At 34.7% G+C, this 25,224-nt stretch overlaps 1 protein-coding gene across 1 annotated transcript in view; it reads left to right on the plus strand.

Moving 5' to 3' along the window:
- The window catches only part of LOC309631906 (protein piccolo-like), a 101,926-nt gene that overhangs the window by 20,073 nt on the left and 56,629 nt on the right, over positions 1-25,224 (plus strand). The window contains exons 3-6 of the mRNA XM_082398780.1: positions 9,840-9,933; positions 11,164-11,235; positions 12,792-12,972; positions 14,914-15,108. Coding sequence (XP_082254906.1) covers positions 14,916-15,108 — 193 coding nt within the window. The 5' untranslated portion in view covers positions 9,840-9,933; positions 11,164-11,235; positions 12,792-12,972; positions 14,914-14,915. The remainder of the gene's footprint in view (positions 1-9,839; positions 9,934-11,163; positions 11,236-12,791; positions 12,973-14,913; positions 15,109-25,224) is intronic.

A 25,224-nucleotide genomic window follows, 5' to 3' on the forward strand; every position in this document is an offset into this window, starting at 1 on the left:
TGCTAATGAATGAACGAAAATAAAGCACTGTCTTTTATTTTCTATCTTCTTTAATATCCTTTAGTATCACCTTTTTATACTATAAGAGAGTGGTTATCTTTTATTTGTTACAGAATATGTTTCAATTAGACTATTGCAAACTTGAATAACTGGAAAGGTCAGGCAGGTGGCATGAATATGTCAGTCCATTCTGCAGTAGATAACAGAGAAAGAAGGGTGGAAACTATAGTGAAATGAAGAGTGAGGTCCCACCTAAAGCTATCCCCATGCCATTTGTCAAACAAAACATGCCTTCTGGGTGGAATTTGACCAAAAAGCAGGCTATTGTGCTACTCGTATTCAATTCCTAGCCCTTTCATTAAATTACTCCTAATTATTACAGTGGCCAAGACCTTGGAATTTACTACACTTGTGAGGTATTATTTTCACTTTACTTCTAAGATTATTTTCTGCCTCATGTTGTTAATATATTATGGTATAGCTCCTCTAGTTTTTATTCTCACATTTTCTTCCTTATTTCTGTTCCTAACTTTTTTCTTCCTGTCTTTCCTACTTTCCTGCTGTATCCTTCATTCTCGCTCTTGGAATCAATGCAGTCAAGTCATGGTTGTCCAGAATGCAAGGTAGAGTTGGTTCTCTTTCAGTGTCACACTTCAATGAAATGTCTAGAGTTCTCCTGTTTGCCTTTTAAGTACATTCACCTGCAGTTCAACTTCGGCTATAATTTTTATTTTTCTACATGTTGGTATCAGTTGAATTAGGCTAATAGCAGACTATTCTGACCACAACATTACTAAATATGTGTAGCAGGTATGTGCATTGGAGCCCAGAAAAGTAGAAAAGAGTAAAAACATAGGAAGGTACGAATAAGGAACTATCACTTTGAAATTAGATATAACTAAATTTTTCATTTATAATTTGTCTGCTAAAATTCATTTAGCTTCTCATGCAAAAATCATGGCTCAGATTTTTCTGAGTCTTCTATGACAACCAAACAAAAAAATCTAGTCATTTTTCAAAAGGAATTAACTGATCTTCTGGATGACCAGTACTAGGTGTGTATCTCATCTTAAAGATGATAGCTGTCTGGTCTTTTACCCTCACTTAGACCTGATATTGAAACATCTTCATGCCTTTATACCTTCTGTACCACAAAATTATTGCTGTGTAATATAGGATGCCATAATCTGCCTGCTCTAGGGTGTTAGCAACAGCATAAGAGCAACCTCCTTGGTTTGTCTGTTTTCTGCTAGAGCATGTTGCATCATTACATTGTCAGCTAAGGATATTTCTTAACACAGCCAAAAGCATTTTTTTGCACATCTCATTGCATTATAAATTAAATGTGTTATTTAGTTGGGGAGGTGAATCTTGTACCACCTGTAGCAACAGGGTGATGGGAATTTTAGTCCCACCCAGAATATTAGTGGTACAGGATTTTTGTCTGTGACATTAAAATTCAACATCTTTACTAAACCTGACAAGCTGTTGCCCAAAAGAGGAAGTTTCTGATTTGTAAAGGCTTAGATATTTAAATATCTCAAAGAATAGTATTAGTCACTACAACATTTCTGGTGCCCAGAAACTTTCTGTTTCTTTGAAACCACATAATTATGGCAACCAGTAAAATTTGTTACTGAGAAAGTTTGCTTGTTATGACTGGCTCTCTCATCTCCAGGTCTCTCAGACTGATACGTGAAATGAGTTTTGTTTCAAAGAAATAGTGTCATTTTACAACAGACGTTATCAGTCACTTTATTCAGAAGCTTCCTCTCTTTTATCCAGAGAAACCATGGGGAAATTGTCAGAATGACAATGATTGTCTATATTTAACTTAGAAGAGAACATGTTTTCTGTAAATGTAAATAATGGTCAGAATATTCTGGGATGTATTAGATTACAATTTAGAAGATCTAGAGTCACTTTCTCATCATATCTTTCATCTTGAAATCACTTTCATCATCTCTTCGAGAATTGTCAATGTGAAAAGGAATTATACTGATGAGGTACTGACATTGTAAGTTAAGCTGAGGAGGCCAATGAGTGAAGTCCTTAAGAACTTGGATTTGAATTTCAGCCCTGCCACTTAGAAGTTGTGAGGTTTCTCTAAAATTATTTCCTCTTCCACCTAGGAATCATAATAGCCCCCCTCCCAGGGTTTTTGTGAAACACAGGGAGAATGCACCAAAAATGATAAGCATAATGTCCGGCACGTAATAAGCTCTCAATAAATGGCAGTTGCTATTATTGCTAGAAATATGTATAATAAACTTCATGTAGCCAATGGTCAGTTATCCCTGCAAAAAAGAAATGCAGCATGCTTGGGCTACAGAATTACACCAAATTATTTAACAACACTATATAGAAAATCAAACAACTTTTCTTCAATAATAAGTGTAATACATCCTTCATTCTTAAATCTTTTTTTAAAATGTTGTGTTAACTAAAAGAATTTCACTGGTCCAGTTTTCTTGTCTCCTTTCATTTCCTCTTGCCATCCTTTAATCAAGATACTCATAAGCTCTGACAGCCCAAATGTCAGCCGAGAGGAGGTGAAAGAAAGACAAGGAAATAGCCTGAAGAGTCCATGAACTCAAAACTTGTCCCCGGATAATTAAGAAATGGAAATGAGCATATCTGAAGGATTTCGTTGTGGTTTTCTCTCATCACACTGTTGGACAAAGTACAGATTTTTTTCCCACTAATGAGATTTTGCCATGACTGAAGCTGATTTTTGCTGTCATGATACCTGGAAGCCTAATTCCTGGCTGGACTTTCTCTAAACACCCTTGTTAGCATCTCAAACTATTTCCTCTGGAAAGAATGTAAAGCAGATTCAGGTGTGTATGTATTTACAATTTGAAGGCCAAAACTTTATTTCAATAGATTTTAAAGGAAAAAGAGAAGTACAAACATGTTTTAAAGATCCATCCAAAAACCATTTATTTAGCACAGACTGCTCCAGACTCTGTGCTGGGGTTGGAATTGAGAACACAGCCATAGTGTCAGACCTCAGGGAGCACAGAGGACAATCAAGGGACAGCCCATAAATGCACTATTGCACACAGAGAAACAGAGCTTATAAAATGGGATATGCTCTTTGCTTCTTTCTAAATTAAAGGCAACATCCTCAGAGGAGTAATTTTGAAAAAACTACACACACACACACACACACACGCACACGCACACACACACATATATATATATATATATCTTTATTGGACTCATTATATATTTTTTTCAATAAAGAAATATATATGTATTTTTTCCAATCAAGAAAAACCAAATACAAATGAAGACCTTCAGTACTTTAGATAATTCTATGAAAGTTAAGAACAAACAAGCCATTATATTCCATTCTTCTTTCTCAATTTTTTTTACAGAGAAACTCAGAGAACTGTTTTTATTCTGCTGGTTTAGGAGAGGGTAATTGAATTTTAAGTACCTTTTTCTGCCAGCCTTAAAATCATATCTACCTATGAGAAAATGATTGTCCAATAATAAAAAAGAGAAAGAGGGCTTCCCTGGTGGCGCAGTGGTTGAGAATCTGCCTGCTAATGCAGGGGACACGGGTTCGAGCCCTGGTCTGGGAAGATCCCACATGCCACGGAGCAGCTGGGCCCGTGAGCCACAACTGCTGAGCCTGCGCGTCTGGAGCCTGTGCCCCGCGACGGGAGGGGCCGCGATAGTGAAAGGCCCGCGCACCGCGATGAAGAGCGGTCCCTGCACCGCGATGAAGAGTGGCCCCCACTTGCCTCAACTAGAGAAAGCCCTCGCATGAACCGAAGACCCAACACAGCCAAAAAATAAAATAAAATAAATAAATAAAGTAGCTATAAAAAAAAAAAAAGAAAAGTGCTTTAAAAAAAAAAAAAAAGAGAAAGAAAGAAAAAGAAATTAGTCAAAACTTTAAGGAAATAAAGGTTTAGATTTTTTTTTTTAAGTTTTTGGCCGCACCCCATGGCATGTGGGATCTTAGTTCCCTGACCAGGGGTCGAACCCACGCCTCCTGCATTGGAAGGCAAAGTCTTAACCACTGGACCACCGGGGAAGTCCCTAGATTTTTCTTTGATAAGCACCGTGTTCCATCTTGATTAATTGACTTTTTATTTTCCTTTATTAAAAAACTTCTCTGGTTATTACATATGGCTTAACTGTCCTAGAATAATGTAATTATTGCAGTCTTCCCATGAGGGATTGTAGCGTGTTTACCAGACATGGTAGGAAAGGAAAAGGAACTCCACTTATTTCTCAGCCTGGATTTCTGCTCACATTCAAGAATCCCTCTGCTTACCTGGCCACCTTCAACTTGTAAATCCACAGATTTTGATATGGCAATGAGAACTGTGGAGTTTTCAACTGTGTAAAGTGGGAACACAGCCCATTGACATCATGCCCAAGATGGTCAGTACATGGTAGCTATGAAACAAGGGTTCTTGAAGGAAGAGCTTTGTGTGGCCATCTCTGCGTGTCAGGAAATTCAAGTGTGAAAAGATTGCAAAGGATCTCACTGGCATTTACACAGGTCAACCAGGGCTGGTAGAGGCAGGATCAGGAGAAATGTGTGTTTACCCTCGTTAACCCTAAAGGACACAGACCTTGAGTCTTGAGAGAACTAGAGATTCAAACTTATTAGTAAGATTAAGATAACCTAGTAAAGTGAACATCTAGATTTTTCCCAACTAATTGGGGTTATATGTGAGTGTATCTGAGCAAAAGTAAATTTTTATAATAATTATCCCTAGTTGTTCCACAGCACTCTCTTAGTCTTAGGATATACCATTCAATATTTCCCTAGGCAACTCTAAAGCTGTCCTCATTTTCAATATGTGTATATATACACACACTATAAATAATTTATGTTGTATATATAAAACATTTAATTTGAAGTGTACAGTTTTTGACTGTAAAATAAAGAAGACAAACTAGACACTTCAGCTAATGAAACCTGCAATTAAGAAATTTTATGATGGGCCTCATCAGTTGAGTTCATATAGCCCATGTTTCAGAGCAAGAAATTAGTTTCCCTGTGTTTGAAACCTGGTGCTATGAATTAATAACTATGCAACCTTGCCAACATGCCTGAATTCCTCTGAGCTTCAGTTCTTATCAGCTATAAAATAGGATAATAAATAATACTGGACTCATAGAGTTGCTTTGAGGGTTAAATAATGTAACACATGAAAAGCACTTAGAACTCTGCCTGTGAAAAAGTAGCATTTCGTAAATGTTAGCTGTTATTATTTCAATGTGCTTACTTTATAAAGTGCTTCTCATGACATAATGGTATGTCAGTACAATTAAGAGTTTTGCAGTTGTACATTTTGATAGAGCATAATTCCTGGTGCAGAGTTGGCATTCAATAATTTTGCTACATATGGGTGAAAAAAATGACTAAAGTATGCATGTGAAATATAGCAATTATTAATATTTATAAATTAAGAAAATATGTTGACTAATACATCTTTTTGAAGACATTTCAATAGTTCAGGCTATTTTAATATATACTGACATATCTAGTATTTTAGTAAAAATACATGAGTTTGCCTTTGACATTAATCTCCATCTTCAATCTTATTTTAAAATTTTGTGCATTCAATTTTTCAGAATTTGAAAAAAATAACTATTTTACCACTGTTCACTGTATTATGAATCTTATCCCTAATATGTTTTTCCCATGATCTCACCACTTGGATAATTAAGTCCAAAACAAATAGAAACTTTAAAGCTCATACTACACAATGTGTTTTTTTCTTAGTATACCTACTACAGGAATAGCCATGAATTCTAAAGTAGCAACCAAAGTTGGATATTAACTTAAAAGTGGTCATATTCATTCTTCTTATGTCATTAATTTAAAGAATCAAAATCATAAAGTATAAAGGGACATAATTTGCTAAAATAGTTTTGAATGTTGTTATAAAATATTTTAAACTTACTGAAAATTATAGAAAATACTGTCACAAATACTTGTGTTCTTGCTATCCAATTTTACCAAATCGTAACATTTTGCTATATTGGCTTCAGATATTTTTTAATAAAAAATATATTACAGATACCCCTGAAGTCCTCTGAAACCATTCCCCTGTCCTCCTGAGATAACCACAAAATAGAGTTTAACATCTGTAATTCCCAAGCTGTCTTATGATATTAATGTTTGTCATACATATATACAAGTAGACATAAATAATTTACAGTATTATTTCATGTAATTTTAACTTTATATCATGATAGGTTTTCTTCTGCAAATTATTTGCTTAAGATGTTTTTTAAGATTTATCTATCTTGATAAATGAAGGTGTATTTCATTTAATTTAACTGCTGCTTAAATTTCATTGAATAAATATATCATAATGTATTTATTATATTATTAACACACTATTAGAAACAATGTTGCAATGAATGTTCTTTAACAAATTCCTTTTGTACATGTGGGAGAATTTCTCTAAAGTAGAAGTGGAATTAAGTCAAAGTGGAATTTTCTGGGTACTTGAGTACATAAACTTCACTAGACATAGACAAACTTACCTAAAAAGTATATGTACAAATGTATACTTTCTGTCCACAGTCTATGAAAGTTCCTGTGTCTTTGAATCATTGCCTATACATTTCCCCAGAATTATTTGCACTTTGTGCTGAATGACAAAATTGTCAAATCCTACTCTCTTTTTTTGTACATTCAGATAGGTTGGTTACAAATGAGAATAGTGCTGCTTCATTTCTTAAATTGGATTCAGTTCACAGTGGCTGAAATGTGAGGTCCTAGGAGACATGAGCTCAGTGGTTCTCAGTGGTTCTCAATCTTGGCAATACTTTAGATTTACCTAGATCATTTTTAAAATTCTGATGTTCAAGCCTCAACCCAGACCTGTTAAATAAGACTCTCCTTGGGGGTGAAGGGCAGGGGGATGTGGGTGCCGTGCTAGTTGCCCCACCTACCACCCTTGGAACTCAGATCCCAAAGTGATCCTAATATGCAGTCAATGTTGGAAATTATTGCCCTTGTGTATGTCTGATAAGAAAGAGAATAAAGCCAGAGAGAGAAAAAAAGATACTTGGCTGTAGACCCATCTCTAAAAGTGAATGGTGAACTAGAGGTTGATTCTTAATAGTTTTATCTAGAATGAATAAGTAAATTAGCATCTGGGGAACAATAGTAGGTATTCCAGAATTTGGCAATGCTTGGGACCAGGAATATAACAAGAGTTGGTCTGCCGACAGTTGGGAATAGAACTACAGGTCCAGGGTCAGGATGCAGTACCTTTAGGGTAAGGCAGTTTATGAAGTCCAGGCACATGAATGGACCCCAAACAAGTAGGTTTGTTTTCTAGGCAGAAAATTTGGAAAAAGCCAGTGAGTGTTAGAGAAAAGCTTTGTCTATGTGGGCACCATTGGCTCATAGCAAATAGCAATAATTCCAACCCCATTAGCTGGTTGATGCCAGTTATAAATGTTTTGTCAGACTTAATTAGAATAAGTTTTGAAAATAAGTTATGCTTAAACGTGTAAGATATAAGCTTCTAACTGGTGATCAGAGGGCATGGAAGAGTCAAGGATAAACTGAAATGCCCCAAGTTATAATGAATGAGGACAAGTTTTGATTTCATTCATCATTTGTAACATAAGCTATTGACATAAACCAAGAATTTGTATTTAATTAAGATTGTTTCATAACTAGATTAAGTATTCTACTTTACCAAGAGTGTCAAAATCTACTATAAATATAAGGTAACAAATGTTCATGGAATCTCAGCTATAGCAACAGCCATTTTTCATCCTTTCCTCAGTCAGTACAGTTATTTCAGCTTTTTATAGAAAAAAATGAATTGAAAGACCATTTGGCTTTGCTGACATGATCAGTTGCAAAACTATTGGAAGGTTAAATATCAAATTATTATTTATAGGACAAGAAGATATTGACGTTACTGTATAGTTCATGTAATTATCTCACACATTCAGGAGAAATTAAGATTTCTAAAATTGTATTCTAGTTAGAACACCTAAAAGCTTTTCTTTAAATATATACCTTAGGGAAAATAAAACTAAAGGCATCCAAGATATTTTTAAATTGTCATTGTGCATTCAACTTAAAATACAGTTTAAGACATGAGGATGATGAGATGATTACATAGTGATTCAAAACAAAATATTTGGAGGAATCAGGCTCCCTGACTTCAGACTATACTACAAAGCTACAGTAATCAAGACAGTATGGTACTGGCACAAAAACAGAAATATAGATCAATGGGACAGGATAGAAAGGCCAGAGATAAACCCATGCACATATGGTCACCTTATCTTTGATAAAGGAGGCAAGCATATGCAGTGGAGAAAAGACAGCCTCTTCAATAAGTGGTGCTGGGAAAACTGGACAGGTACGTATAAAAGAATGAAATTAGAACACTCCCTAACACCATACACAAAAATAAACTCAAAATAGATTAAAGACCTAAATGTAAGGCCGGACACTATCAAACTCTCAGAGGAAAACATAGGCAGAACACTCTATGACATAAATCACAGCAAGATCCTTTTTGACCCAGCTCCTAGAGAAATGGAAATAAAAACACAAATAAACAAATGGGACCTAATGAAACTTAAAAGCTTTTGCACAGCAAAGGAAACCATAAACAAGACCAAAAACAACCCTTAGAATGGGAGAAAATATTTGCAAATGAAGCAACTGCCAAAGGATTAATCTCCAAAATGTACAAGCAGCTCATGCAGCTTAATAACAAAAAAACAAACACCCCAATCCAAAAATGGGCAGAAGACCTAAATAGACATTTCTCCAAAGAAGATATACAGATTGCCAACAAACACATGAAAGGATGCTCAACATCACTAATCATTAGAGAAATACAAATCAAAACTACAATGAGGTATCATCTCACACCAGTCAGAATGGCCATCATCAAAAAATCTACTAACAATAAATGCCAGAGAGGGTGTGGAGAAAAGGGAACACTCTTTCACTGTTAGTGGGAATGTAAATTGATACAGCCACATGGAGAACAGTATGGAGGTTCCTTAAAAAACTAAAAATAGAACTACCATATGACCCAGCAATCCCATTACTAGGCATATGCCCTGAGAAAACCATAATTCAAAAAGAGTCATGTACCAAAATGTTCATTGCAGCTCTATTTACAATAGCCAGGACATGGAAGCAACCTAAGTGTCCATCATCAGATGAATGGATAAAGAAGATGTGGCACATATATACAATGGAGTATTACTCAGCCATAAAAAGAAACGAAATTGAGTTATTTGTAGTGAGGTGGATGGAGTTAGAGTGTGTCATACAGAGTGAAGTAAGTCAGAAAGAGAAAAACAAATACAGTATGCTAACACATATATATGGAATCTAAGGAAAAAAAAAAGGTCATGAAGAACCTAGTGGTAAGATGGGAATAAAGACACAGACCTACTAGAGAATGGACTTGAGGATATGGGGAGGGGGAACGGTAAGCTGGGACAAAGTGAGACAGTGGCATGGACATATATACACTACCAAACGTAAAATAGATAGCTAGTGGGAAGCAGCCGCATAGCACAGGGAGATCAGCCCGGTGCTTTGTGACCACCTAGAGGGGTGGGATAGGGAGGGTGGGAGGGAGGGAGATGCAAGAGGGAAGAGATATTGGAACATATGTATATGTATAACTGATTCACTTTGTTATAAAGCAGAAACTAACACACCATTGTAAAGCAATTATACTCCAATAAAGATGTTTAAAAAAGAATACCTTTAGAAGTCTGCATGCCCTTCAGGTTGACTATGAAGTCATCGGTCAAGGTAAATAATCAGGGTAATTCTTTCTTTTTTTCCAATTCAGTGCTGAGTACAAGAGAAGGACTAAATATGTTCAGAAAAGTCTTAATCCTGAGTGGAATCAAACAGTAATTTACAAAAGTATCTCCATGGAACTGGTATGCAATGATTATTTTCTATATGACAGATTTAGGCTAATATAAAAATAGTGATGACAGAATTATTGAAAGATTGTGATTCATATCAATTTTTCCATACAAACAAAAAAAATTAAGTAAAATAAATGCAAGAAATATAGCCAGTAAAAGGAACTGGGTGCAGTTCGAAGGTACAGTGAAAGAAAATGTGCACATTTTGACAAAACAGCTAAAAAATAAACAAAATGAGTAAGACTAGTGGGACATTTTCCCCTGACTATTTCAAAATTAAATATTTCAATACACTGGGCTTTGCTTATCATATTTTGAGGGAAAATATTTTCCAACTAGCTGTATTTTGACTTTCATAAACAAAGAAGAAATAAGATTCAGATGCACTGAAATGAATTACCCCTCCTGGCAACAATTTAGGGATCATCTCTTTCTAAATTGAGGCTTCCTATGGATCTGGCATTGTGCAGCTAAACTGTACAGAAGAAAGCATGAAGAAGACTAGTGTAAAAGATTATCACAAAAAATAGATGACTCTAAGCAAAGTTGCATCAATGTGTTTCTGAAAATCTTCATGTCATAACTTTGTATCAATAATAGAAAATAACTGATGGTTTGTAAAGATGAATTCAGAGAGAAAAGAATACAAATAGAATAGGAAGAAGACATCCATGAAAACAATTTACAGATGAGTTGTCTTTCAAAATGAGGTTTCTAATTTATCCTTTGGAAGATTTCTAATTTGACTATGAAATTGAAGCTGGATATAAATTGTGATCTGGGTTCTTGAATTTAAAATAAGTTAAATTCACCTGCAGAAATTAGACAGTGCTACTAATGTGTTTTGGCAATTTACTGAAACAAAAAACTATAATCCAAATACTCTGAATAACCTAGACATTTTTGCCACCTATGAATTTCATGTATTTAAAGAGTATATATAGATTCTGCTTGGTACTTTTAATAATGGGCAGGGGTAGAATAACAGGAAATAAGTAAAAATCACCCTTTTTTTGCAAAATAGTGAGGTATGTTATGATCAAATACTTGGTTGGACCACAAAATGATTGACAGTTTACATAATATTGAATGTAAGTGTACAGTTTTATATAAACTTAAAGTATTTTTACATAAGCGGAAAGAGTTCAAGGAATGAAAATATAAATGAGTCTATTATATGTGTATAATGAAAATTTATGATGAGAAATGAGGTTAATGACATTTTGATTTGAACTGTAGCTCAAGAAGAAAACACTGGAGGTGACAGTCTGGGATTATGATAGATTTTCTTCCAATGATTTTCTTGGTGAGGTGAGCCTATGGTTTCCTTTTTTTAATTTGCTTCATTATAAACCATCAATTAAATCTTTATGGAAAGCATATTTCTTAAGTGTATAAGATAACTATTTCTGGATGAAATTCTTTGGTGGATAGAATTTATTTATGAATGACTCTTTGAATAGATGAATAGCAACTGGAGAAATAATTTTCACTTTACCACTTGTACTTTATAATTAATTTGCAAGATGAAATATTAATTGTTTTGATAGAAAGTTATATAATCATGCTGTGACTCTAAATGATTATGTAAAAGATTTGAGATAAATTTATTGTATTATAAAATGAGCTGGATTTTTTTCAAATGCATTTTCAGTTTAATTGCTATTTCTCATTGCACGTATGAATGACTTGATGTGACATTTTACATTCTTGTTTCTTTTAAGTGTCCCACAAAACATCTCAAAATATTTTAAGAAGCAAAACTAGAAGTAGGAGAAAACAGTAAAAACAATTTTTATAAATTCACAAGGAATGTAACCTAATTATGAAATGTGGCAGGATGGTCAGATTCTGTGATATCTTTCATCTATCATATTCCAAAAATACATATTTGGTTTAGTGATATTTGCTTAAAGCAGAAGTTATGAATTAATGTTAAAAAAATAAATCTCCAAAAATATGTAACACCTAGAAAATACAATATCTTTTTGATAGAGACAATATAAAACAGTTGAGTAGTCTGGTTAACATGAGGTCTTGTTTGGTTCCTACACTCTATACCTCTTTCCCATCAAAACTAGATCATCTGAACTTCACCTGCAGGCTCCATGTGGTATAGCCACTTGGACTAATCTTGGTCTTAGACAGAACTACTCTAGAGTATGGTTATATCTGATTTATTGTCCTATTTCAAAAATCTGATTTATTGAAGTCCTTATAATTTATTGTTCACATGAACCTAAAGCATATATCCATTGTGTGGTTTTATTTTTTAATATCTGCTCAAATTTAAGATGCCAACTACTGTAAAATGCACCATTGTTTATGTACCACTAAGAAAGAAAAAATATTGCCAATTAAACCATGACACAGCGCTTTCTTATTGTAAACTGTTGGTAATATCTCTGTTTCAAATGTGAACTAAAGTATGTTTTAAAATAGAGGGAATGTTAGTAATTGAAAATTAGCCATTCTTTTTCATTTTGTCCCTCTTGTAACTAAAATCAAACAATCTGCAAAAAAAACACTAGCCCAGTTTAAGAATATCATGTGCCCATTTAACAAAAGAAGACTTTATTTCATAAAGAGATTGACTTGTGACTCTACCTTTTTGCATCATCTCCCAATAATTTAATTAATAGAGATGTCATACAGTTCGATTTAACCAAATGTTTATACAGCATCTGGTATGCACAAGACATTCTCAGTATCATGGGTGAAGAAAAATGAGGAAGACTTCATCATCTTAAAGGTTATACTATATCCTTTGACTTACGTCCTTGAATAAATTTCAGATCACAGAAAAAAAAACAAATGAATTACAGCTTAATCCATAAATTTTATTCACTTATTGCACTTTTTTTCAGGTATTGATTGATTAATCTAGCACATCTCACCTCGATAACACGCCTAGGTGGTATCCTCTCAAAGAACAGACTGAAAGCATTGATCATGGCAAGTCCCATTCCAGTCAAAGCAGCCAGCAGTCCCCAAAGCCGTCTGTCATCAAAAACAGAAGCCATGGTATCTTCCCTGACCCATCCAAGGGTAAGAGATATTTCAAGTAGAAAAAAGCTTTTGTCTGTTTATTCACTCAGTATCTTCTTGAATATGAGTGCCTGTATATTTAATATCTTTTGAAAGGTATTATATTGGGAAATATTTAATACAATATCATGCAAAGAGTAATGGATATGGAATCAGGAGAAATGGGCTTTAGTCTCAGATCAGCCCATAATTAGGTTGATGCCTTTGTGATCTTCACCTCTCTGGTTCTCTGTTTTTCAACCTATAAAATGGAGGAGGTTGGGTTATATGAGCTATTGGGTCTTTTTCATCTCTCAAAATCTAGGTTAATATGATTTTATAAAATACATTGGGGTATTTCATAAAGAAAACATAAAAATCCTCAACAGTTCATTGACTAGACATAATCATCATTACCATTTATGCATGTTTCTTCTGTTTAAATCCCTATTTTTTCATATGTATATTCTTACTCATAAATCATATATGTAATATATGGACATAAACAGTTTTGCATTCTGCTTTTTAATTATATCAAAAACATTTTCCTCATGTCATCAAAACAATTGGTATGCTGAAAATTACTTAAACCATTCCTAAATGGTGCATTCAAACTAATTCTATGATTTTTTTTTTTTTTACAAATTTATTTGCAAAGACATTTATTGCAGCTGTATTTTTATTTTAATTTTCATTTATTTATGTATTTTTTGGCTGTGTTGGGTCTTCGTTTCTGTGCGAGGGCTTCCTCTAGCTGCGGCGAGTGGGGGCCACTCTTCATCGCGGTGCGCGGGCCTCTCACTATCGTGGCCTCTCTTGTTGCGGAGCACAGGCTCCAGACGCGCAGGCTCAGTAGTTGTGGCTCACGGGCCCAGTTGCTCCGCGGCATGTGGGATCTTCCCAGACCAGGGCTCGAACCCGTGTCCCCTGCATTGGCAGGCAGATTCTCAACCACTGCGCCACCAGGGAAGCCCTATATGATATTTTTAAACTATTATTATTATTTTTAAATTGCAGCATCATACATTGGGTTTGGCAATATGCACAGCTTTCCCATTGGAATGAGCTTTTCCTTTGGGAGGTTCATTAACCAATTATCCTACAACACAACAGTAATCTTCATCATCAGATGAGTTACTGCCTGTATGAGAGAACCATGTAGTATCTTTCCAGGATATGCTGATCTATTTATAAGTATTAAATAAAAATTTTTATATTGGATCTGAGTATTCCTTCCTTTTCGCCTCTTCTCAGGAAGTACAGCTAATTGAAAAGTGGTTCTTTGCAATTTGGATTGGAAATGCAAGTGTTCTAAGAGATGAAAAACTGAGGTCATGTCCAGAAGACCACTGAGTTGATACAATAAACCACTGACTACAATAAGTGCTATAGATTACTTATGAGTTGTATAGATCATTTCTGGATTCCACTTAACCAGATCAACTCTTCACCAATTAACATTCTGGAAGATGATTGGTATAAAGACCTCTCTCTCTATGACTATCACAGTAAATGTGTGATCTTATATATACATTCTGTAAAATCACCTGAGATGATGATATAATACAGTCTCCACTTCCATGTATCCCAGTGACTCACACACCTTCCTCCAGGAATTTTACTTAAAACTCCTCCTGGGGCAGTGTCAGCCTAGTATTTCTTACCTGGTCCCTACTAGAATTAGCAGAGTTGCTTGGTGAAACTATAAGTTAATATATTCATTTATATGAGACTACTTAGAATGTATTCCTCTTCTCAAACCTCTCTTCTCAAGATTATCATCCTCTTGCCTTTCCTCCCAAATGTTGAATCACATTGCTGTATGGTGAGCAGTTGTATAAACGTGCCAAAAAAGAAACAGAATTAACATAAATCTTAGACGGTTTCAAGTTATGTGAGACCCAGCTTGACAGGAGGAACGCTGGAGCAACTTTAACTCATGTTTTACCCTTTTGTAACCAGACATGCAGGTTCCCACCATTGAGAAATCCCATAGTAGTCCCGGTAGCTCGAAATCCTCATCCGAAGGCCATCTCCGCTCTCATGGACCATCTCGCAGTCAAAGCAAAACCAGCGTCACTCAGACCCACCTGGAAGATGCAGGGGCTGCTATAGCCGCTGCCAAAGCCGCCGTGCAACAACTCCGCCTTCAACCAAGTAAAAGACGCAAATAAATTCCTCAGCATGGCAGCTTAATGTTCGTCTGTTGCCTTTCTTTCCTGCTGTCCTTCCCCATTTGCTTTGTTTTGTGCATTCCTGGCTCCCTCTGTTCTCTGTCCCTTTGTCTGTGTAGGAACAGTATCGATACATAAATATGCTCTCTCTCATTTAGTTCTTTTTTGTTTTAATTTACATAGAATGAAATAAAACTGGCTGTCTCTCCTTTGTCTCCACCCTCCATCCAACCTGGCTCATAGTATTTGGTAGCTGTGTCTGTGATGTGTGCAGGCAAAACTATGTTGTGTGTCCTTTTTGTGTGCACTTAAATATCCTTTAGAATACAGGAATTATAAGCACAAGTGGCTGCCGGTTTTCCAGGCATTACACCAAAAAAAGGCACACACATAAGCATTTTGAGCAGATTAGCAATGAGAGTCTCACCTCTGAAAAACACTAAAAAAATTTAGGCAGAAGAGTCATGTAACAAACAGTCAAGTTCTAGAACCTAGGGGAAATGGAAAAACCATTTACACTTAAAATTTTTAATAAATTATGCATGTGAAATAATGAAGCTTTCCATGTGAGAAATTTTCTAGTCTTTTGGGAAAAAAAATCTGTAAAGAAAATAATGTTTCTTATATTCTCCAAAAAGTATGTAGTATTAATATATGTGTAAGCATATTCGATGAGGCCATGTTACCTCATTAAGGAGCACAGTTGGGTCCATTCTGTTGGATCACACTGTGTATATGATACAAGAGAGTTTATAGGGTTATTCTTTTTTCAAACCATTGGAAATCCTTTGGAAGTTAAGATATCAATTAAAGCATAACAATTCACCCATCTTAACTGCTGTAATTTCAAATGATAGAATTATATAAGAACTTAGTGAGTACAGAGACTTTAAAAATGTAGGGGCACTGTTACTTCCAAGAGGCATCAGCCAAACAATGGAGATAGATGAATGTTCTCCCCATCTCCCAAAGTCATCATTTCCAAAGAAACAGCCAGTTTTAACCCCCTTTAGTGCTGTGCATGTGGTGTCATTTTGGTATTTGAACACACAACTTACTTCGATAGAGCAAAAGATCACTTCTGTTTTCATGAATAACATTCAAGCTGGTTCCATCTGAGGATACATACTCTGGGTTTCCATTTCACCCACACTACCACAGCAGCACATAAAAGCGGTCAGTCTAATCATGCCAGGAAGCAGCACAGACACAGCATAGCAGGAGTCCTCCCCATTCAAAGAACTCAGTCTGATAATCTGCCTCCACCAGCTAATGGCAACCAAGACCAAAGCCAGCTAGCCCTCAGGAAGGTGATGTCTGATGGACCAGTCAAGCCAAAAGGAGGTGAGCAGAAAGGCGCTATTCAAAGCACACAGCAAGAACATCCCCCAAATTTAAAGCCCTCATCTTTTAATTTTTAGAGATTGTCTGATAAAGTATGTTTATCCACTTTTTAATGTGCTTTTGCGGGCATGGCATTTTAGGACTTCATCATCACTGTGTAAGTCCCAAGATCAGTCCCATAATATATTGGCTACAGTGATTTGTATTTTTCTATGCACTGGGCATCTTTTGACTTTTGTTGGGAAATAGATTAACAGTATTCATATTGCAGAATGGAACGCATGCCACTAACCTAATCTGTTCAAGCATGACTATAAATATGTTGCACTGTGATAAAAGTTTAAACTGCTCACAATTCGAGTTAGCATACCAGTTGGAATGTAGATCAGTTTTTGTTGAATATTATTTCAAGTGTAACTTTTTAAAAAAAATTCAGTGGATTTTGGAAATTCTTAGAAGGAAGTAAAGGAAAAAATTGTTAATGCATTCATTCACCTTTACGTGGTGAAAGTTCTTTCCTGATCCTACGAACACATTTTTTCCACTCATGTTTCCGTAGTTGTCAAGTGTATCATGTGTTTGGCATGTGAATATCCAAGTGCATGTGTAATAAATAAATTATCTTTATTTCATTCATAAACCACTGGGTTCTGAGCCATTGTTATATGATGCAGCTTAAAATGAGTGTGTCAGTTTTTGCTTTCTCATTTGATTCCTCGCAATAGAGAATTTAAAGTTGCTAGTTCGTTGCTAGTGCGAGCTATAATGATAGAATATTGAGTTTCAGGACAAAGTTTCGTGTCGGAAGCATAAGATAGATGGGGAATTGTGACCAAATAAAAGCACCAGAGCTTACATAAACATAAATAAATAATGGGTTTGGGCTACTCTAGGCAATGCTTCCACTCTTCCTTTCTTGCACGTGTGATCTACTTCACAATCTTCTCAGCTTTCTGGATAGAGGAAGACAAATCCAATGAGTCTTGCTCCAGACAGGCACCTAGACTTGATTCCATGGCTTTGTTAGGAAGGAAAGCAAGTTAATTTCTGTCCCTAACTTGACATCAAAAAATCTGTGGAATTTTCCCCGAGAAAGAATGCCACTCACTGCCAGTGACAGGGATCAAACCAGGGTGATTATAAAATTATCTTCATTGTAATTCAAATTTAATTTTAATTTTAATTCAAAAACATATATCAAAGAAAGGATTAAAAAAAACGATAGCAGTGTTTGCCCCCTTAAGTCCCTTCCAGCCCTAAAACACTTGATTCTATGATTCTGTACTTTCCACAAAACTAAAATTAAGACTTGTACTTTCTTATTGCATTTCTCTGTATTCTCAGAAATTTTTAAAATTTAATATCTTTTTGTCCCAGCTAATCAGATATTTAGGAGCAATGGAGGATGTATGTGGCAGTACAAAGGGCAAACCACTGTGATGTTCCTTGAAGTAGCAGGCAGTTAAGGAAACAGCTTAAATATTAAGATAATTGTGAATATGCATTTACTCAGCCCAGTTTATAGACTATCACCAAAGCAGTTTCCCTTTTCTATTTAGCCTTACTAGTACTGTCCAAGAGTACTTAAAATTCCACCTCTCACCTTTTTTTCCATCAAATAAGTTCAGTTGATTTCTTACTTCATTTTCTTACTGCAAATATTTCATAATTGTAAATGTCACAGTAGCCAAATGCTTCTCTTATTTCACTCTATTTTTAATTATCATGATTTAAGTATTCCTATGATACTTTGTCTGAGTTTTCCTAGGTGTGGGTCTTAAAATTTGCAGCAAAATGCATTTAACTCCCTTTCTTTGAATAATGCTCTAATGGATATTCTCATACATTTAGAATAGCTCTTCACATTGTGCAAAGTGTTTCATCACCCGTTTTCTCATTTTGTCACACCTAGTGGATGAGGTGTTCGTTGCAGATATTTTCATTTCTGTTTTCTGAGTGAGCCGTCAGAGAGTCGGGGTGTGCGGGTGGCAGCATGACTGATGAAGAACACATAGCTGGAAATTGTCAGAATCGGCAGCTAACCCGTGTTTATGACTGCACCTAATAAGGCTTTGCTTTTTAAATACATTGGCTCCTTTGAAATCAAACTCTCCTGATTTCACTAAAAATAATTGTCATTTACTAATTTGCTGTTTACACTCCAGTCCTTACAAATGATTAGAGGTTGCTAGAAATTATGGCAGAACACAATTTAGACTTGGTCTACCTACTTGATCCTCTTTTCTGAAGGCTGATAATTAAGCTGCCACAAACCAAGGAAGTAAAACCCTCCCACTGCACAAGCCGAGTGCAGCAGTAAGCAGGCTCTGTAGAGGAGGCTGTGTGTACATCTGCAGTCATTTCTATCAAGGGTGACGAAATTGTCCCTAAAGAGCTTTTCATATATATTTTTTTCTTTTGGTGAGCTTTTCAGCAGATTTCTGCTTGAAGTAGCAGAAAATATGGGTCAGGTAAGAATTATGGAGTAAGCCAGGAGGAACTTTTTCTCTCCCTCCAGGGTTTAGTTGCATGCTAGGAAACCTGAAGGACAGGATTTAGACAGATTGTGCCAGATCATCCTGATACCTAAACAACTCTCCGTTTGTATTTAGAAATCCCTGGAAATGTTTTTTCCCAAGCCAGTTGGTTTGGTGGAATATAGGCCCAGCTGTTTTAGAAGGTAACGCCAACCAGGGAAAAGAGTTTCAAAATAGGTTGTTTTTTAAAACCATACCCAAACTAAAACAAATTGAAGTATTTTTAAAACCTTGAAAATTAATTTAGTTGCTATGGAATATATTATATTTTATATGTATATTAAGGGCATTTTTAAATTCCTGAGCTGTTTTTGTTTGATGCTGAGATTTTAAGTAAGCTTTAAGTTTAGAAACACTCATACAGGATGGATAGAAGTATCCCTCCACCCTGGGCAATAAGTTGAGAGCTTGGAGAGGTTAGTAAGAAGATGAATCATTAACTGAGTTGTGTGAGGAACTATGACTGAAGGTCCCTTGTTGTGGCCGAATTGTAGGAGAAGGTCCTGAAGCTACTTCCACAGACCGCTGCTGGAAACTCCACTTTCCGTAAGGCTCCTTTGCGGCACCTGTCAAAGAAGAGTTTCCTATCCATATTGCCGTGGTGAACTCTGACTAAGCCATCTCTCTGTGAGAGCTGCTGTCTTGGGCAAGTGGTATGGGTGGCTGGGTTGGGAAACAGGGCGGGCACTGGGAGTGGAGAGAAGTGTTGGTTACAAAGGTAGTAGCTGATCAGTGGTCCATTCTTTTCTGACCAGAAGCAGATGGTCACTTTTGATCAGAAGGAATTTGGTGTTCTCTGTTTCTGGAAAGGAGAGGGTTCAAAAGGGAAAGAAATCAGAATGAGATCATTTGGAGGTGAAGTCTTCTGGAATGTGTGTAAGAGGTTAATAAAAACAGACTTAACATTCCTCATTTCAATGTGTTTGTGCAAAGAAAAGAAAGGCAGCAGAGAAAAGCTTTAAAAAGGAAACTTTGGGTAGTTTAAAGTAAAAAGAAAACAAACTGTAATGATGTGAGCACAGCAAATAGCCAGCAAAAATCTGAGAGAATCAAATTGGATTTCAGCTTTCAAAGTTTTCTGCCTATTTCTCTGGGGGCAAGGGTTGTATTTCTTTGTTGTCTGTGAAAATCAAAGTGTTCTTCTAAAGTTTTGGGTTTTTAAGAGTTTCCATATTTTCTTAGAAAGATTGGTTATGCATTTTCAAATCTTTCTATAGTCATTTCACATTCATTGCCAGAAATATCTCTGCTGCACATGCAGAGGCACAGACAGTAAATATATAGCTCTGAACAAATGACACTGTCTCTTGTTTATGCACCTTCCTTCCCAAAGGTGAATTCACTGACGTATCATCAATGGATACTTTTGTTCTTTTCTAGTAGTAGCCATGAGTGTGTCAAGCCATCCACGTAAAGAACTACTGGTTCATACTGAGGACTTCTATGTTCATTTCATCTGACATGAATAGCAGGACTAACTGGCCTATCTAAGTATCAAACTTGGCTTCAGTATTGCTGTGCCTTTGTCACGTGATCTAACTATGGGCCTATATGATAGAGTGGGACTATTGATACATGATCCGAGAAGAGAAAGCCCTAATTTTTAACATGTCAAAGTCCCTTCAATGCTATTTATGACATGTCTTTAACAAATTTAAACTTACTTTTTGGATTGCAAATTATTTTATTTTAGGTGTAAACAAATTTATTTTCAAAAAGTTAATTTACCAAATTACCAGCAGAGAGCAGGACCCAGAGCAAATGAGACAGGCAAGTAAATGCTGATGGAGGAAAGAAATGAGAAGCATGGAGCATGAGAAGGCTGATGGGGACACAGTGTGGGACCATGGACAGAGGGTACAATCTGAGCTTGGGGCTGGGAATGTGATCACCTGGGTAGGAAGGATCCTGGAACTGGATGAAATGCCACCTGGGGAGAGGTGGAGGAATGCCAAAGGCTAATAGGTAGCTACTTAACAACATTGCCTAATTCCAGATATCTATCCATGAATTACTTGATTTTTTTCCCACTTTTCATCCGAATGTACTACATTATGTAAAATCATGATATTTCACCCATTCTCTGTTGTGCAAGATAATCTTTGGGAGGGAGGGGGACATATGGGGATGGGATAGGATGAAAGGAATCTTTATGTCTAATGAGTCAGACTGTGAAAAATAGCCTTTTTTATTTTATTACTTTGTTAAGTCTGTAAATATATATTTTAATCATTGAGGTGACAAAAAAAAAACTTTCGGATTTCAAATGAAAACATTTCAGCAATATTTTGATTGGGGTATTATGGTTTTCAGATGTATAAAGAGAAATAATGTAGATAGAACCATAGCTTTATACCTCAATGTGTTTTAAAATACTGAAAGATAAAATTAATTAAATGATCATTTGAACAAAAACTAATCAAAATATTAATATTACAAATCAAACAAGAACAGATAAGTTTTTAAGAAGAAAATGCTTGATGAAAAACAGGAGGTAGGAATTCCCTGGTGGTCCAGTGGTTATGACTCCACACTCTCACCGCCAAGGGCCCAGGTTCAATCCCTGGTTGGGAAACTAAGATCCCACAAGCCTCAGAGTGCGGCCAAAAAAAAAAAAAAAAAAAATTAAAAAAAAAAGGAAAAAGTCAGGAGGTAAGTCCCTATTTCTAAACATAAGAAAGACAATGGAATAAAATTTCTACTTCTACTTTATTTGTTCTTAAAAGAACACAGAAACAAAATCTACTTTTCCTCATTAAGACATTTGAAACTAAAAACCACATTATTTTAAGTTCTATAGGTCACATTAATTTTTTTCAGAGATCTTATAGCTTTTATTTTTCTTAAAAAAAAATGTTAAAATATAGTTGACTTACAATGTTGTGTTAGTTTCTGGTATACCTCAAAGTGATTCAGTTATACATACAGGTCACATTATATTTTTATCTGACTTTAGGTAAAATGAGGTCGGAATCTAGAGAGAGAGAAAATGTAATTTTTATACTACACAATTCATATTTCTTTCTATATGGATATATATATACTTTCTATATATACTTTTAGTTTACTGTAAAGCATTCTCATTGCTACTGACATTTTTAAAGTAAATAACTACTTTGGCTCCATCCAACTATTAATGTACAAGAAAATTGAAGAGACTTAATGTAGAGAAAAGCTGTTTTGGGAAGAATTTGCATTGTTTTATGCCTGCCAAATTTCATTATTTACTCTGGATTTCTGTGTAATATAGTTTTTTGTGGAGTTTTTAAGGCAAAAATAGAAGAGACAAATTTTTATGATATGTATAATATTTAATTTAGACCTTATAATTCTAGAGTTGCAAAGTTCTGGGTGAAACAAATTCTAAAGAAGCTTAGAGAAATTAAAAGGATGATGATAATAATAATAAATCTTTTCAAGTAAGGTGTTAGAACTTGATTTTTTTTAGTGCAGAAAATAAAAAATAAAAGACACCATAGAATGATTGTCATGTATGTACTGGTTTAAGATGATTGTCAAAAAAATCTGGTGCTAATTGTTTCGTTTTTTTTTTCATTTTCACAGTTCATACTTCATTTTCATCACTGTAGATGTAGACCAGTGATTCTCAAAGTATGTCCATTGATCCCTAGGTGTCCCAGAGAGCTTTTCAGGACTCTACAAGGTCAAAAAATTCTTAAGACTCTTAAGATGTTATTTGCCTTTTTTACTCTCATTCCTTCCTTAGTGTGCAGTGGACTTTTCCCACATTTCCATGAGATGTCATGACATCATTGCTTTGATGGCTAATGGAATATGTATTTGTCAACTACTTATGTTAAATTTTTCTTAATTTTTAATATGATAAATATTGATAGATATAACACACACAAAGCTAAGTTCTTTAAGAAATTCAACAATATTTAAGACTGGAAAAGGGGTCTTGAGACCAAAATATTTAAGAGCCACTGATCTATACCTGGGCACAATCATAATTTTTCCAATAGTCAATGATGTTGGATAATTAGAAATTTCTTACAAAATATAATTATCATATTTGCCTCTAAATTTTCTATGCCTTTTATATCTTGTATTGCATTTTGGAACCCCTACTTTCTTTTCTTATTTAATGTTAATTTATAATTTAAGATTGACAAATGATTTTTCATTTTATATTCTTATTTTAAATATTTTATTGGGCATGATTTAGATTAAGTTATGATTATATGCCCATATTCATTATTTACATTTGCAGTTTGACTGGTAAGTTGTCTGTCAACTTTAATCAAGTTGTTCCTAGCCTAAGGTAGAATGAGAGGGAGTATTACAAAGGTAGAATACATTTTATTTGTGTCCTTATTTTGATGATAAAATTTATTGGAAAAACATTTATAAATTATTTGTTTCTTTAATCTTCTATTGTATTATCTATATTAGTGATCCTATACATTGCAAATTCATTGTTGGCATAAATAACAATAGAACACTGAAGATCATCACTTTGATTCAAATTTGAGGAAAAGTTAAGTTTCTTACCTTTTACGTAATCCTTGATTCTTAATTTCAAACATGTAATTTATTGTGTTTTTAAATAATTAAAGCTAAAAAGGGAATTCTGAAAATATGTATTTATCATTTACAGAAAATATTATCTGAATTACCCATATTAGTTGCTCATCATTTATTCACATTCATACACACATTTTTTTAAATGAATAGTATGTTTCAGAAACTCTTCAAAGTGTTAGTGATTCTGCAGTGGACACAATAGACAAAAATCACTGTCCCCATAAATCTCCCATCCTAGTAATATTTATCAAATAACCAATTAAAGATATGTGGGAAAAATTTGAAGAATGACAGAAGCATGAGTTTTGTCTGTCTTCAACTGAAATTGAAGTAGAACATTGCAATTAGTCATTGATAAGTTTATATGCACAGACACCATCATCTTTAGAAATATCTGAAAACAGAATTATTTTGTTATTTGTTCTGGTCTGGTTCTCTCTCATAATCTTTACAGTTCACTGGGATATAACCAAGTATAGGAGGAGAGAAAGTGTTTGAAGATGATCTGTTTGGAGAAGGTAAGAATATTAATGAAATTAATTAGAGATGTTGGATTCCATGGGACTCGATATGTGTTTACCAAATAATTGTCCAAATTCCTCTTTACTTTATGGCCATTGACTACATTTGAATGATATAAAAAATAATACTCAGTGTTTGTTGTAGCATTAGCTATGTAAATCAGTATGCTATTATTAATTTGTATTTGTTTACACTGGAAATGTCTTCTTTGGGCAGGATTTTTGTATAAATCAAATTATTTGGATTCCATTTAAAGATAACATCCTTGTTATCTTAGTATTCATGATCTAGGTGATCAGTTTCAGGATTATGTAAGAACATTTTTCAAAACTGTTTTTATAATTACTTTCACTCAAACAGGACCACTTGTTTTGCAAGCAAACTGTGAGAGAGAATATTTCAGTTTCAAAGGAGAATGAAATAAATATTGAAAAGTTGAGTTGCCCTTGCAAAATTGATGTAGATCTTGAATATTATTTTCTTTCAAATATGATTCTCCTTACTATTAATCTTTTAAAGGTAAAGATCTTTATTGTGTTATTTAAAGGTAAAGATCTTAATTGTGTTAGCATTTTTTTAGCACAAAACTAAAACTTGGTCCTTGATAAACTCTTTGTTCATTCTATTTATTTGGACATAGCTGGAATTATAAACTAAACTTATTAAAGATAAAATGAATTTACTTTCTTTATGATGTCTTAATCAAACTTTTATCCATTATTTACTCTGAAATTTTCATCCCCACTTAAACTGTATTTATTTTAAGTGTCTTCTTCCAAAATAAGTTCTGAACCAAAAACACCTTTAGAAAGGAAGACACACTTAAAAGGCAACATTATAGCATAAATGCAAGAACTATAGTACACTGAGCCATCACATATTGTATTTATGTAAGAAAAAAATCCTCTCTACCATGTTATTAAGCTAACTTTACTCTCATTTCAAATACGTGTTGTATTGAAGTTATATGCTATTACTTTTGTTCCCTAAAGTGATCATTGATCTTATTATCCGTAAAGCTAGGGAGTGAATGGGAGACAGCTGCAAAATGGTGATGCATTAGATCAAAAAAGATTGAACTGATTATTAAAATGTCTTGAAAAAGTCGGTTGTAAGGCCAATGTGGATAGAGAGGGAAGAGTGCGAAC

Source organism: Balaenoptera borealis, assembly GCF_965194805.1.
Source record: "Balaenoptera borealis genome assembly, chromosome: 7".
Classification (NCBI taxonomy): Eukaryota; Metazoa; Chordata; class Mammalia; order Artiodactyla; family Balaenopteridae; genus Balaenoptera; species Balaenoptera borealis.